Below are 15,798 nucleotides of genomic sequence, written 5' to 3'. Positions count from 1 at the left end.
CATTTTATATTGATATCACATCATACTATTGGGACTTGATGAGTATTCTGAATAACTTTTTAAAGTTTTTGAACTCTTTAAAGTGATATAAATACTAAAATTGTGTAAGGGGAGCAAAGTGGCAAAAGTAACATTATTATTATTATTTTTTCATTCCAGGATTAAACCAAAGGCACTTAACCATGGAGCCACATCCCTAGCCCCTTTTATTTTTTTATTTTTATTTTTTGGGTCCAGATGATTGAGCTCAGGAGCACTTACTTGACCACTGAACTACATCCTCATCCCCATTTTGTATTTTATTTAGAGACAAGTTCTCAATGAATTGTTTAGCACCTTTCTTTTTGTCGAGGCTGGCTTTGAACTTGGGATCCTCCTGCTTCAGCCTCCTGAGCTGCTGGTATTATAGGTATGTGCCACTGCTTCTGGTTACCTTTTATTTTTTATTTTGAGACAAGCAGTAACATATTTAAAAGAAAATTTTGGTACCTAGGCATTAATCAACAACCACAGTAGGATTTCACTGTAGGAGACTGTCACCTGGAGATTCTAGTTTTAATTAAGATAGGGACTAGATGAGAATTGGATTTGATTCTCTTGGGAAGATGTAAAAGTGTCTTGTATGTGGGAAGGAGGGCTAACAGATGTTAACCAGAGGAGGAACAGGAGAAGAAACTATCATCTGTTCACCAATCAACTTTCTTTATAGAAACACAGTCACCCTTTGATTTAATTGTGGTCATATGAGTTTCAGATTGAAAATGATGAGCATCACCAACATTTCTGGATCATAACTACTTAACTTTCAAAATCCTCTTAGAACTTTTCCCTTTAAAGCTTGACCCCAAAGAAAGCACAGACATTAACAGATGTTTAGTGGAAAATTCTTAAGTAACAAGATAGAATGAATCTAGGATTTGGAATCCCTAAATAATTTGAATATTCTTTTATTTATGAACATTTGCTTTCTACTTTACATGAACTAAATTTCTATTGCATCCATTCACTAAGATATTGTGGATTAACTGTGTACAGTCAATTATTGGGGCTGTTTTTCAGTATAGGGACATGGATATAGAGTCTAAATATTTTAAATATGTTATTCTATGTGCATGGAGTGGTGGTGAAAAGATGTCCATTATTTAAAGATAAGCATAGTATCAGTGTGGGAATTAAATTTAATGATGGTGAGCAAATGCAGATGCTGTACTTTAGAGACTATTTCTTAGGTCCAGGTAAGAGATTAATGTTTCTTTGATTATTTTTTTGTGGAGGATTACCAGGGGTTGAGCTCAGGGGCACTTGGCCACTAAGCCACATCCCTAGTCCTATTTTGTATTTTTATTTAGAGATACTGTCCTGCTTTCACTGAGGCTGGCTTTGAACTCGTGATCCTCCTGCCTCAGCCTCCTGAACTGCTGGGATTACAGTCGTGTGCCATGGTGCCTGACTGTTTCTTTGATTTTGAAAGAAGATGAAAAAATGGAAAAGAATAGCTGTTTTAGTAAACCTTCAGGAGATAAAATCTAGAGTATGTGGCAGTAGTTGAAATAATAGGGTTGAGAATAAAGATAATATCAAGAATGCAGATGTGTCTTATTATTATATAAGTACTTCTTTATTATCCTATTCCCAGAGAAAGGCAACACTGGGTAAGGACCAGTTTTGAGATTTGGACATATTAATGCTAACGTGTCTTTGGGAAATGTCTGTACAAATCCTTTGCCAATTTTAAAACCAGATAATTTGTATTCTTGCCATTTGGTTCCTTATATATTTTTTATATTAACATCCTATGATATATAAAATATCTTCTCTCATTTGTGGATCACCTTTTCCCCACTTCTGATGGTTTGCTTCGTTGTTCAGAGCTTTGTATCTTGAAGCAATCCCACTCATCTGGTTTGGCTGTTGCTGTCTGTGCTTGTAGCTCAGGTCCATAAAGCCTTTGTAAACAACGTCAAAAAGGTTTTCACTATTGTTTTCTTCTAATATTTTAATGTTTTAAAAAATTTATATTTAGCCTTTGAACCATATTGAGTTTGTTTTTTATATGGTATGAAATAATGGTTCATTTCATTCTTTCGCATGTGTATATTCAGTTTCCCTAAAACTTTATGGGAAGAGACTGATCTTTTCCCATTGTATGTTCTTGGCACCACTGTTGAAAAACCAATTGTTATAAATACTTGGGTGTGGGGACAAGTACATGGAGTACTGCATACATGGCATATGATAAGAGCATCTGAGTTGTAAACCACTCCCTCATGCTAGGCATGTGAGCAGCAAAGCGCTTACCCCGCAGGCACATCACTGGGTGAGAGGCTTCATGTTGCAATCCCTGCACTTGCTCAATGGCCCACTCCTCAATTGGTTGCTGCAGAGACAGTTGGCCAGAAATTGTATTGGTGGCTGCTTGTAATCTGCTTTGCTACTGCCTGAGTATACATACATGGTAACTGCAGCAATAAAATTAGACCTGCTCCCTGCTTGGTGTCTGGAGGTCTTGAATAGAAGCTCCACAGCCACACTCTCCTCTACCCAGCTCCATGGACCTCCTCGCTGGACGAGAGAGAGAGCCCAGGCACTTGAGTGTATTTCTGGGACTTCTTTTTCTTCCATTGATTGATGTATGTGTTTTTCTGGCAGTACTATTCTGCTTTGATTGCCATAGCTTTATTAAATGTTTCAAATTCTGGAAGTGTTGTTATTTCAACTTTATTTTTTTATTTTATTTATTTTTTTCTCAAAAGTTCTTTCACTCTGAGGTCTTTTTGGGTTCCATACAAATTTTTGGATAGTTTTTCTATCTTCCTGAAAATAGATTGAAGTTATTTTAGAGATTGCACTGAATCTTTAGATTATTTTTTATAGCAAGATCATTGCCATAATATTAATTCTTCTCATTCATGACCATATAGTATCTTTCTTTTACTTCTGTATTTTTCAATTTCTTTCATAAATGTTTTATGTTTTATAGTATTAAGACTTTTTACTCCTGGTTAAATTATTCCTAAATATTTTCTGCTGTGATTGAAAATGGAATTATTTTCTTATTCCTTTTTTCAGCTAGTTTATTGTTAGTATATAGAAGTGCTACTCGTTTTCATTGGTTGATTTTGTACCCTGCAAGTTTACTGAATTGCTCTATGAGTTCTAATAGTTTTTTATTAGGATATTTAGTATTTTCTCCTTATAAAATCACATTAGCTAAGAGATGATATCACCTCTTTCTTTCCTATATGTATTCCTTTTATTTATTTTTTTCACAGTTATTTCTTGGAACATTATATTTGTACATAATGATGGAATTTGTTGCCATGTATGTGTACATGCACACAGTATAAGAATAAAATTTTGTTAGTATCACTCCCCAGAACTTCCCTCCTCCCTTCCCACCTCCTCTCCCTTAGTCCCTTTCCTCTACTGATCTCCCTTTGGTTTTTAGAGAGATTTGATTTTTCCTTTCTCACTTTCAAATATGAAAGAAAACATATGCCCCTTGACCTTCTGAGTTTGACTTATTTTACTGAACATTATGGTTTCTAGTTCCATCCATTTTCCTGCAAATAACATGATTTCATTTTTTTATGGCTTAATAAAACACTATTTTATATATACAACATTTTCTTTATTCATTCATCCATTGATGGATACCTAGACTGGTTCTATAGTTTTGCTATTTTGAATTGTGTGTCTATAAACATGGATATGCAGGTATCACTGTGGTATGATGACTAGTTTCATTTTTTTTTATATATATGGATAACCAGTTTCCCTAGCACTGTTTGTTAAAAAGGCTGTCTTTTCTCCAATGTATGTTTTTCGTACCTTTGTCAAGAATCAAATGACTATAGATGTGTGATTTTTATCTCTGTGTTTTCTGTTCTATACCATTGATTTAAGTGTCTGTTTTTATGCCAGTATCATACAATTTTTACTATAGTTTTGTAGTATAATTTGAAAACAGGTATTGTGATGTCTCTAGAATACATTTCTTGGCTTAGAATTGTTTTGGCTATTTCTTTTTTGTCTTTTTAAATTTGTTCTGATTAATTATACATGACAGTAGAATGCACTTTGACATATCATACATAGATTAAATAAAATTTGTCATTCTTTTGGTTGTACATAATGTAGAATAACACCAGTCATGTAATCATATATGTACATAGGGTAACAATGTCTGATTCATTCTAGTACCTTTATTACCCCCATACCCCTCCTCTCCCTTCCCTCTCCTCTACCTAATCCAAAGTAACTGTATTCTTCTCTAGACACTCTGCCCCCTCTTATTGTGAATTAGCGTCTGCATATCAGAGAAAACATTTAGACTTTGGGTTTGGGGGGATTAGCTTATTTCACTTAGCATGATATTCTCCAGTTCCATCAATTCACCAGCAAATGCCAGCATTTCACTCTTATTTAAGGCTGAGTAATATTCCATTGTGTAAATATACCACATTTTCTTTATCCATTCATATGTTGAAGGATACATAGTTTGGTTCCTTAGTTTGACTAATATGAGTTGAGCTGCTATAAATATTGATGTGGTTGTATCAGTGTAGTAGGCTGATTTTTAGTCCTGTGAGTATAAACCAATGAGTGGGATAGCTAAGTCAAATGGTGGTTCCATTACAAGTTTCTGAGGAATTTCCATACAAGCAATGTATGAGTGTGCCTTTCCACCCACATCCTCACCAACACTTATTATTGTTTGTATTATTAATAGCTGCTATTCTGACTGGAGTGAGATGAAGTCTTAGTTTTGATTTGCAGTTCTCTAATTGCAAGAGATGTTGAACATTTTTTTCATGTATTTGTTGGTTGATTGTATTTCTTCTTCTGTGAAGTGTCTATTGAGTTCCTTAGCCCATTTGTTGATTGGGTTATTTGTGTGTGTGTGTGTGTGTGTGTGTGTGTGTGTGTGTGTGTGTATGTGTTTTGAGTGTTTTATATATCCTAGAAATTAATGCTCTATCTGAGATGCATATGGTGAAGACTTTCTCCCATTCTATAGGTTCTCTCTTCATGTTACTTATCGTTTCCTTGACGAGAAGAAACTCTTTAGTTTCACTCCATCCGATTTATTAATTCTTGATTTAATTTCTTGCACTTTAGGAGTCTTGTTAAGGAAGGATCAACATGTTGAAGATTTGGGCTTACATTTTCTTCTATTAGGCACAGTGTTTCTGTTTTAGTGCCTAAGCCACTTTGACTTATGTTTTGTGTAGGGTTAGAGGTAGAGGTTTTAATTTCATTTTGCTCCATGTAGATTTCCAGTTCTTCCAATACCACTTGTTGAAGAGGCTATCCTTTCTCCAATGAATGTTTTTGTGTCTTCGTCTAGTATGAGATAGAGAAAACTCAAATATGTGATGAAAAAGGAAATATCACATTGGGCACTACTGAAAAGCGGAAGTAGTTAGAAACTATTTTGAAAATTTATACTCCAATAAAATAGAAAATCTTGAAGACAGTGACAAATTTCTAGAGACATATGAACTACCCCAGCTGAATCAGGATTACATAAACTATTTGAAGACATTAATTTCAAGAAATGAAATAGAAGACATCATCAAAAGCCTACCTGTCAAGAAAAGCCCTGGAGCAGACAGATTCTCATCCAAGATCTACAAGAACTTTAAAGAAGAATTTACACCAATACTCCTCAAATTATTCCATGAAATAGAAAGGGAAACCTTTCCAAACTCATTCTACTATGCTTTGACTCTGCTGGGTCTTTTATTCTTTCAAATGCATTTTAGGACTGTTTTTTCTATGAAGAATGTCATTGGTATTTTGATGAGGATTGCATTGATACTGTGTATTGCTTTTGGCATTATGACCATTTTAACAATATTGATTCTGCCTATTCATGAACATGGGAGATCTTTTCATTTTCTGGCGTCTTCTTCCATGTTTTTCTTTGATGTTCTATAGTTATCATTGCAGAGATCATTCAACTCCTTGGTTAGATTTATTCCTATGTATTGTTTGAGACATTGAGAATGGAATTATTTTTTCTGATTTATTTCTCAGCAGATTCATTGTTGGTATATTGGACAACTATTGACTTTTGTATATTGATTTTGTAAACTGCCACTTTGCCAAATTTATTTGTTAGCTCTAGAAATCTTTTGGTGGAATTTTTTCTTTTTCTTTTCTTTTCTTTTATCTTCTAGGTAAAGAACCATGTAATTTGCAAACAGTGATAATTTGACTTTTCTTTTTCTATTTTTATCCCCTTTATTTCCTTATCTTGCCTAATTTCTCTGGCTAGAATTTCTAGCACTATATTAAATAGAAGAAGTGAGAATAGGCATCCTACTTTAAAGTAAGTGGTTTCAGTTTCCCCCAAAATACTATGAGATTGGTTTTGGGTTTTCATGGATAGCATTTATGATGTTGAGGTAAGTTACTTAGATCCATGTGTCTTCAGTACTTTATCATGAATAGGTGCTGAATTCTGTCAAGGGCCTTCTCTACATCTATTGAGATGACTAAGTAGTTTTGTCCTTACTTTTATTTATGTAGTGAATTACACTTATTGGTTTGCATGTATTAAACCATCCTTGCATCTGCAGAATAAAAGGGCTTTGGCCATTGTACAATCTTCATAATATATTGTGGAACACAATTTCCTAACATTTTACTAAGTATTTTTGCATCTAAGTTCATCAGGTATATTGATGTACAATTTTCTTTCCTTGAAGTGATCTTATCAGGTTTTGCTATACTAGTTACTGTGTGATACTGGCTTTGTAGAATGAATTTGAAAGTGTTTCATCCTTTTATATTTTATGGAATAATTTGAGAATATTGGCATTAGTTCTTCTTTAAAGTTTTTGTAGAATTTATTTGAGAATCCATTTGGTCCTTGGCTGTTTTTTTTTTAAGCTTTTAATTACTGCTTCTATCTCATTGCTAGTTATTGATCTATTTAGGTTTTCTATGTCCCCTTGTTTCAGTTTTGGCATCTTGTGTTTTTCTAGAAGTTTATCCATTTAATCTAGGTTTTCCAATTTATTAGAGTATAAGTTTTCAAAATAGTCCCTAATGAGCTGCTGAATTTCTATTATATCTGTGGTGTGATCTCCTTTTTCATCTCTAATTTATTCATTTGGGTTTTCTCTCTTTTTCTTTTATTTAATTTGGCTAAGGTCTTATCTATCTTATTTATCTTTTCAAAGAACCAATTCTTTCGTTCACTGATCTTTTGCATTTTTTAAAAAATTCTCAATTTCATTGATTTTAGCTCCGGCTCTGATCTTAATTATTTCTTTCCTTTACTGGTTTTGGAATTCATTTGTTCTTCTTTTTCAAAGGGCTTGATGCATCATTGTTTTGTTTATTTGGTATCTTCCTGATTTTCTTATGTAGTCACTCATAGCTGTAAACTTTCTACTTAAAACTTCGTTTGTAGTATCCCATAAGTTCTAGTATGCTGTAATACTATTCTCATTTAAGGTTAAGAATTTTTAAATTACTCCCTTGATTTCTTCTATCACCCATTCATGGTTTAAAAGTATATTATTTTATTTTTCGGTTTTTATATAGTTTCTGTGAGGTTTTGTCATGTTGATTACTAATTTCATTCCATTGTGATATGATAAGATGCAAGGAATTTTATCAATTTTTTTTTTATATTTGCTAAGATTGACTTTGTGGCCTGAAATTCCTTTTTTTTTTCTTTTTTCAATACTCTGGCAATTATGCGTTCTCTTTTAAATACAATATCCCAAAGGTATACGAAAAAGTGCTCAACATCTCTAATTATCAGGAGAATACAAGTGAAATCCATAGTATGATACCACTTTACCCCAGTAAGAGTGGCTACTATCCAAAAGGTGGAGAGCATCCTTGTACACACTTTATAGAAATGTAAATTACTATAGTCATTTTGGAAAATAATATGGAAGTTCTTAAATATAGAATTATCATATGACATAGTAACATGACTTTTGAATGGTTATAAAACATGAATTTAGTATGTCCAAGGAATATCTCATTTTCCTGCTTGTTTCAGCATTTTGCTCAACAAGCAAGCTATGTAAGCAACTTAGGTGTGCCTCAATGATGAATGGATGGAGAAGAAAATATATAAAATTGTGTAGATCTAGAATGTACCCTTAAGTTCATGTGTTAGGCAATGCAGGAATGTTCAAAGATGAAAAGATTGGATCATGATGGTTCTGAATTTATAAGTGGATTAATCCAGTTGATGTATTAATAATGTGATTGGACTACTGGGAGGTGGTGAAAATTATAGACAGGTTGGGCGTGTCTGGAGTAAGTAGGTCACTGGGGGCACAAATTTTATTACAATATATAAATGTTTTTCTTTAAAACTCCATTTTTGGGGCTGGAGATGTGGCTCAAGCGGTAGCGCGCTCGCCTGGCATGCGTGCGGCCCGGGTTCGATCTTCAGCACCGCATACAAACAAAGATGTTGTGTCCGCCGAGAACTGAAAAATAAATATTAAAAAATTCTCTCTCTCTCTCTCTCTCTCTCTCTCTCTCTTTAAAAAAAATAAATTGCAAAAATATATTTTTAAAAAAAACTCCATTTTTTTCCTTTTGGAAGAAATGTCTCAATTGCTTCACCTAAGTCACTAGTTTTTACATCTTGCAGATGACATTAGGTGTCTCTTAAATTCATTTTATATGCAGAGTTTAATTGTCATTGTTACAAATTGTCAATAGGACAGAAGATTTCTCAATTTTACTCAAGCAAAACTCTGTTCCCCTACAAAAGATCTCAGAAGATTTCCTTATGGATAAATAAAATAACTAAAAAGGTGTAATTAACTTGACCCATTTATGACCCTTACTATCTGTCTACTACAGTGATAAGGGCTGGACATTTACCCTCTCATGTGACTCTTGCAACAACCTTGTAAGTGTGCATTATTAACTACATTTCACCAATGAGTACACCAAAATTTAGAAAAATTAACTTGTTTGACCGAAGTATTAGAGGCAATTCACCTAACCCTTTCAAAAGTGTGTGCTCTCATTCAACTTCATAATGTCTAGAAGCAAGTGCTCAAATTTTAGTGAACTGATACCCAAAGCATTCCTTAATGAGTTGAAGTGTAGTTGTAATTATTATAACTTTATAACATTAAAAGATCTTGCATAAAACCTCTGTTTTGTTTACTTCTAAAAATATTGGGTTTTATTTATTTATTTTAGTTCATCTTCGTTCCACATAAATTCAAATTTTCTAGTTAAATTATCTCCATATTATTTTGTTTGAAATTGTATCAAATTTATGTATTAATTTGTAAAACCACTTTATGAGATCAAGCTATTCTAAATGGTAAAATTAAGAATTTTCATTTATGATACCACTGAGTAGGGGTTAATAGTTTTTAAAACAAAATCTGTCATATTTGTTGCACAGATGAATCATAGCATCTCTGCATAGATACAGATATAAACATATCAGTATCTGAATAATATTAATTCTATCATCTATGAACAGAGAATATTTTTCATTTATTTGTGTCCTCTTCAATTTCGCAAATGTTTTGTGTTTTTCAGTGTTCAGATTTTACTACTTGGTTATATTTATTCTTAAAAATTTTTTCTGATGTGATTGCCAATAGGGCTATTTTCTTAACTTCATATCAGAGTATATTATCTTTACATACAGATATATGTATAGATGTATAGGTACCTCTCTCTCTCTCCCTCTCTCCCTCTCTCTCTCTCTCTCTCTCTCTCTCTCTCTCTCTCTCTTCCAGTTCCTTATACACTTGCCCATTCACATGCACACATATTTTCATTTCTTTTTGTTAATGTAAAGTTTGGGATATATGCAATGTAAATTGGTACAATTTCCCCAGAGCATACACTGCAAATTTGTAGCAAATATCTCAATAAGGTGCACATACTTTGACAAATTATGTTCAAATTTAAAAATTTGCAGATTTTTAAGAAAAGCCACCAGATTGGATGGGTGTGGTGGCGCATGCCTGTAATCCCAGCGGCTTGGGAGGCTGAGACAGGAGGGTTGTGAGTTCAAAGCCACCCTCAGCGACATTGCGGTGCTAGCAACTCAATGAGACCCTGTCTCTAAATAAAATACAAAATAGGGCTGGGGATGTGGTTCAGTGGTTGAGTTCCCCTAAATTCAATCCCTGGTAACTCCCCCACCTCAAATCACCAGATTGGGAAAAAGAATCACATTTTGCCAACAAAGATTTAAATATGTAAAACCTGTATTAGCAAGTAAAGAATACTTTATGAAAAATTATGAACAGTGATTTAAAAAATTTGTTTTTTAGAAGCATATGTAAAAGCAGTACAAATACATGCATAAGTAAAAGTGGAATAAGGAAACATGAAAAATTAACTATTTACCAGTGATTTGTGACATCATTGCCTTTTATTATGTTTGCACTCTTCTAAATTTTCAAATTTTTCTACAACTAATCTGTAGTGCTTTTGTTTTCAGAAGAAAGAAAAAGAGTTATAAATTAATAGTTGAAAGTAGGTAATGGGTATCAGAAGTCATTTTTTGATTAGTCTACAATGCCCAATAGATTGACCTTATCCTATAGGGAAATTTTAGGTGGCATTGAGGGATTTTCAGCATTAAAATAACAATCAGGGTTGAAGATGGAGAGCAATAAATACCAGTTACTCCAAATGGCATTTGTAAAAACAAAATAAAACAAAAAATATAAATGTGGGAGGAGCAATTATATTTGATATCTTTGTTCTTGAACCTTAAGAGTTCTTCATGAAAATTTAAATCTTCTCGAATTCATGTATCTTCTTGTTGGAATTGGGTGAGTGTAAAATGCTTTATTCATTGTCACTTTATTTCTTTTAAAGTTATATCATTTCAGCCTCAGTGGTTTCTAATGAACTATTAAAATATTAAATTAAAAACTATTCCAAATAATTTACCTATCACATGGAACAGAGAACAGCTCTGAACTCAAATACTAAATAAATATTTTAATCAAATTCTTCTGAATCCTGATAAAAACACAGCTATATATTTGTGTAATGAAAATTTGAATTTGTGGTTGAGTTTCTGAATCTGTATGTTTAAACACTATTTTATATTGTTTACTTAATAGCAATGAAGAATCACATTCTCACAAATGATGGGTAGAAAAGAACTTTGGAAAATCCGGAATTCCAGATGCAAACCTTAAAGCCAGGTTGGAGTTGAAATTGAGACTCAAAACCTAAAATTTTTAAAATTTTTGTTGACATTGTTCATGATAATAGTAAGTTAAATAATGAAACACTGATTATTTTATTTTTGTCTTTAAAAATGAATTTCACTCTGAATTTAGCTTTAGAAACCTCACAGAATGAAGATTTTCTAGAAACTGGTGATGGCAAGGATTTTTGGTATAAAAGGAAAGGGGTCTATATTTTCCTCCTCATAGGCTCTTGTTTCTAGATATCCTAGAAATATGCAGAAAGGAAGAATTTGCCACATCTGCAGCAAACATCATCATTGTATTCTTCTTAGATATAAAATAAGGATAATCTAATACTGCTGAAGATTTAAGAGAAGCACATTTTCTCCATGATCACTGCAAACATTCCTGGCTCCTCTGTTAGTACATTTTACTAATAAAAATCTCCAATGAAATTTCTTGTTGTACTCCCATTGACTATGAAGAACTGGTTTCCACAGAATAGGTCCTCTTCCTAAGGATGGGAAGGGGGCAGGTACTTTTCTGTATGAAATAACTCACTTTTGTATGTTTTTACTATTCTGAGAGTATTATTCTCAGAACTGGGTTTTCAGCTACCTTCTTTTTGTGCCTTTTTGAGTTACAAGGAGGGTCCTTTAAGACATTAGTTTTATGCAATCACAAACTCAAGGAATGAAGTGTTAGGCTACATTTGTACAGAGCTGGTGACTAAGCCATAGAAGTGAAAATATTTTTCAGTATTACACACTTTGGTTGGATCTGTCCTAAGAACCTGGGAGTTGTGAATCTAAGCATTGTAAATACTCTCTTAAATAGTTATCAACTTAGACTTGCTATTTTTTAAATAGGTTGCTCCTTTTTAGATCATCAAGACAGAGATTGGGCATATAAAACATATATTTCCAGAATCATGTATAATTTTTCATTAAGAAAATGTATATTTTGTAATCTCAGCTACTCTGGAGGCTGAGGCAGGAGGTTTGAGAATTGCAAGTTTAAGCACAGCATGGGCAATTTAGTGAGAATCTGTCTCAAAATATTTAAAAAAAAATATGTGTTGTGGGGGGAGGTTACGGGTATATCTCAGTGGTTAAACATCCTGGGCTCAATCCCCCAGTACAAAAAGCAAAATGACAACAATAAAAAAGCCCTTGGTATTGTTGACTTAGATTCCCCACCTCCCCACCCCAGGGCTTCTATGGGACCTTTTCTTCTCATTTACTTCCCTCATTTATTTAACTTATGGTTATATTTCAGCTTTTGTGTTTTTTTCTGCCTTTTCTATCATTATGTTCATTATTGTCCTTTGTTTTAATCATTTTGGTTTAATCTTTTCTCCTTTTTGATTTGGTATTTAAATAAAAGTTATAATTTTGACATTTAGATTGGAAAAGATGGCTGTTCTTTCTACTAGGGTGTCTTCTGAAATACTTCACTCTATTTTGAATGTTATAGTCTCATTCGCAATGTCAAAAAAAGAGGGAATAAAAAATTCTTACAATTGCTTTAGCATTTTGTTCCCTTGAAATATTAAGACATTCTTAGTAAAGGGCTGATTACTATCTACATTGATATCTTTAATGATACTCATAGAAGGATCCAAAGTCTACAAATGAATTGGCTAGTGTTTTTATTTTTCGTATTTTTTTAAATAGGACTTATTTTAGCATTGCAAGGTTAACACCAGAGTTACAAGTCTGTGTGCCTGATCCAAGAATGACAGTGCTCTAACTTAAAACTACTAAATAGATATTTGTTAACCAAATGAGTAAGTAATTGATTTCACCTATGAAGGTATTTGGAGAAAACTACTAAAAATTGTGTTAGGAATATGGCAAGTTTTGAGGAATTTATAAGGTTAATTTATATGGTTTAATTAACCCTCTGGGATGGTTTTTGGGGAACAAATAATCAAGTAACATAAGGTTAACAGACTGAAAAACATGAAAATAGAAAACTCAGTGTCTATTGTTTGGCTCATTCATGTCTTGGAGGAAAAAATGAAATATCCTTATTATCAAAGGAGAACCTTTGTTTTATTGATTAGAAGGACATGAAAGAATTCCTGGAAAGAGAGATAATATTTACACTTTGAACCAGAGTCTTATTTTCATAGGTTTTAACATAAAATGTAAGTTGTCTTTTTTATTTTCTCTTTTTTTGGGGGAGGGGTACTGGGAATGAACTAAGGGGCACTCACTAAGCCACACGTCCAACCCTTTTTTGTATTTTATTTAGATATAGGATTTCACGGAGTTGTTTACGGCCTCACTGTTGCCAAGCCTGGCTGGGATTACAGGCATGTGCCACTGTGCCCAGCAACTGTTTTTTTTTTTTTTTTAATTTCATAACTGTTTTTTTAATTCCATAAAACATTTTCTCCTTAATACATTCAATCTTAAGGTATTTGTGAATGACAAGTTTTCAGTCCAAATCCCTTAGTGTTTATAGCTTTTTCCACAATTGTTTAAGTAACTATATGCATTTTAAAAACCTTACTTCACAATTAAATATATGAAATTTATTTAAAATAGTATTTTAAAAGCTGAAGCACTGTATCTTTATATTTCATTGCACTCATCTTCATGAGCAAATTATAGTGGAAACAAAGTAATTCCACTTGTACTCCATATCATTTTGTATAAGGCTTGATTAATGTTTTTAACCTCTCTCATTGCAGTGATTAGCCTGAGTAGATATGATGGAGACAAATGAGACACAGGTGACTGAGTTTGTTCTCACAGGACTTACAGACCGTCCAGGGCTGCAGGTGCCCCTGTTCCTGGTGTTCCTTGTGATCTACCTCATCACCATGGTGAGCAACCTTGGCCTGATTGCTCTCATCTGGAAGGACCCCCACCTTCACACCCCTATGTACTTATTCCTCAGTAGTTTAGCCATGGCTGATGCGTGTGCTTCATCCACTGTGACCCCCAAGATGTTTATCAACTTTTTATCGAAGAATCATAAGATATCCTTGGTTGAGTGCTCCATCCAGTTTTATTTTTTTTGTTACAGTGCAACCACAGAAATTTTTCTCCTGTCAGTGATGGCCTATGATCGCTATGTAGCCATATGCAATCCCTTGCTTTACCCAGTGGTGATGTCGAACAGACTCTGCACTTGGCTGATAAGTATGTCATATGTAATTGGTTTTCTGCACCCCATAATTCATGTAGGATTATTACATAGATTGACTTTCTGTAGGTCCAACATAATAGACCATTTCTACTGTGAAATCTTGCCACTGTTTACAATTTCTTGCACTGACCCATCTCTTAATGCATTAGTGATTTTTATATTCGCCACTTCCATACAAGAGTTTTCCCTTCTGAGTATCATAGTCTCTTATGCCCGAGTCCTCTTTGCCATCCTGAAAAAGAAGTCTGAGAGGGGCAGAAGCAAAGCCTTTTCCACCTGTGGGGCCCATCTGCTCTCTGTGTCTTTGTTCTATGGCACTCTCTTCTTCATGTATGTGCGCCCTGGGTCAGGTCCAGATAAATATCAAAATAAAATGTATTCACTGTTCTACACCATTATAATTCCCCTGCTAAATCCTTTCATTTATAGCTTGAGAAACAAGGAAGTTTTAGGTGCATTGAGAAAAGTGATGAAGAAATAAATGTTGTTCAGGAAACTTTCCGTATTCTTTCTATTTTACAATTTTTTAAAAATAAATCCCAATATATTGTAATTTTTTGGCTCACAGTAAGAACTTAAAATGTATTGTTCAATGAATGAATGAAAAATTTGGGCTAGATATATTTGTCTTAATTATAAACCATTATGATCATTGTACTTTAAGAGTAGATCTGAAATGTGGTTGTTTTAAATCCACACTCAAAATGAAACTGAGATCACTGCATTACAAAGTCTTTGTAAGATGAATGAACTCTTTTGTTTCTAGATATACATATTTGATACTCTCTTGAACTTAACATTCTTTTAAGACTCAGCCTGTGTAAATCCTTCATTTATAGAGTATTTATGCTCTCCTAATTCTTGAACAAAAGTATTTTTCCAGTTCTTACTTAATAGATCATTGTCATTGCAAAGACAATACATAAGTAAATTTGTTGAGTAAAGACAGCAAAAAAATATCCCTTTGAATAATTTAGAATGAATAATTTTATGTAATTTAAATATGATATTGAAAAGTAACTTGTATTTTATGACATTCATTAAAATATATAAAAATAACTAAGATATTTAAGGTAATTTAGTTATATTTGACATTATTCATATAAATAGGTTTGAGTTCTTTCAATACTACTACCTGTATTTTACTTAGTAAACTTGCTTAGAAATCTGTTCCTGAATTCAGTTTTTTGAATTTGCTAATGTAGACCAAATGTCTACATTTCCTTCAGAAATTGACCCCAAATAAAGTTGTGTACGTGAGACTGTACCTCAGTCTCCAGACATAAACATAGCTCTACCAGTTTTAGCAGAAATCTGCTGAGAAATTGTAATAGGGTAGGTTAGAGTGAGGACCAAAGAAGAAGAAAGACAATGGGAGGCAGCACATAACTCTGCTTCAAAAACTTCAATACCTATAAATTTCCTGGAGATCTTTTTTAAATGCAGATTCTGTTTCAGTAGTTAT

The 15,798-nt window shown here is 33.2% G+C and overlaps 1 protein-coding gene across 2 annotated transcripts; it reads left to right on the top strand.

Annotated features, from left to right (window-relative positions):
- Window positions 1-13,135: 13,135 nt before the first annotated feature.
- On the top strand, window positions 13,136-14,814 carry LOC143408325 (olfactory receptor 5AC1-like). 2 transcript variants are annotated; one of them, XM_076867928.2, is made up of 2 exons: window positions 13,136-13,153; window positions 13,909-14,814. In XM_076867928.2, exons 1-2 carry the CDS (start codon window positions 13,136-13,138, stop codon window positions 14,812-14,814), a joined length of 924 nt encoding a protein of 307 aa, XP_076724043.2. The 2 variants fall into 2 exon arrangements, with proteins under 2 accessions (XP_076724043.2, XP_076724044.2); XM_076867929.2 differs by lacking the exon at window positions 13,136-13,153 and having other exon boundaries at window positions 13,882-14,814.
- The last annotated feature ends 984 nt before the right edge of the window (window positions 14,815-15,798 follow it).

The sequence above is a fragment of the Callospermophilus lateralis genome, chromosome 10, assembly GCF_048772815.1.
Source record: "Callospermophilus lateralis isolate mCalLat2 chromosome 10, mCalLat2.hap1, whole genome shotgun sequence".
In the NCBI taxonomy this organism is placed as follows: domain Eukaryota; kingdom Metazoa; phylum Chordata; class Mammalia; order Rodentia; family Sciuridae; genus Callospermophilus; species Callospermophilus lateralis.
The sequence above is the reverse complement of the archived record's forward strand: the minus strand, read 5'-3'. Positions and strand labels throughout refer to the sequence as shown.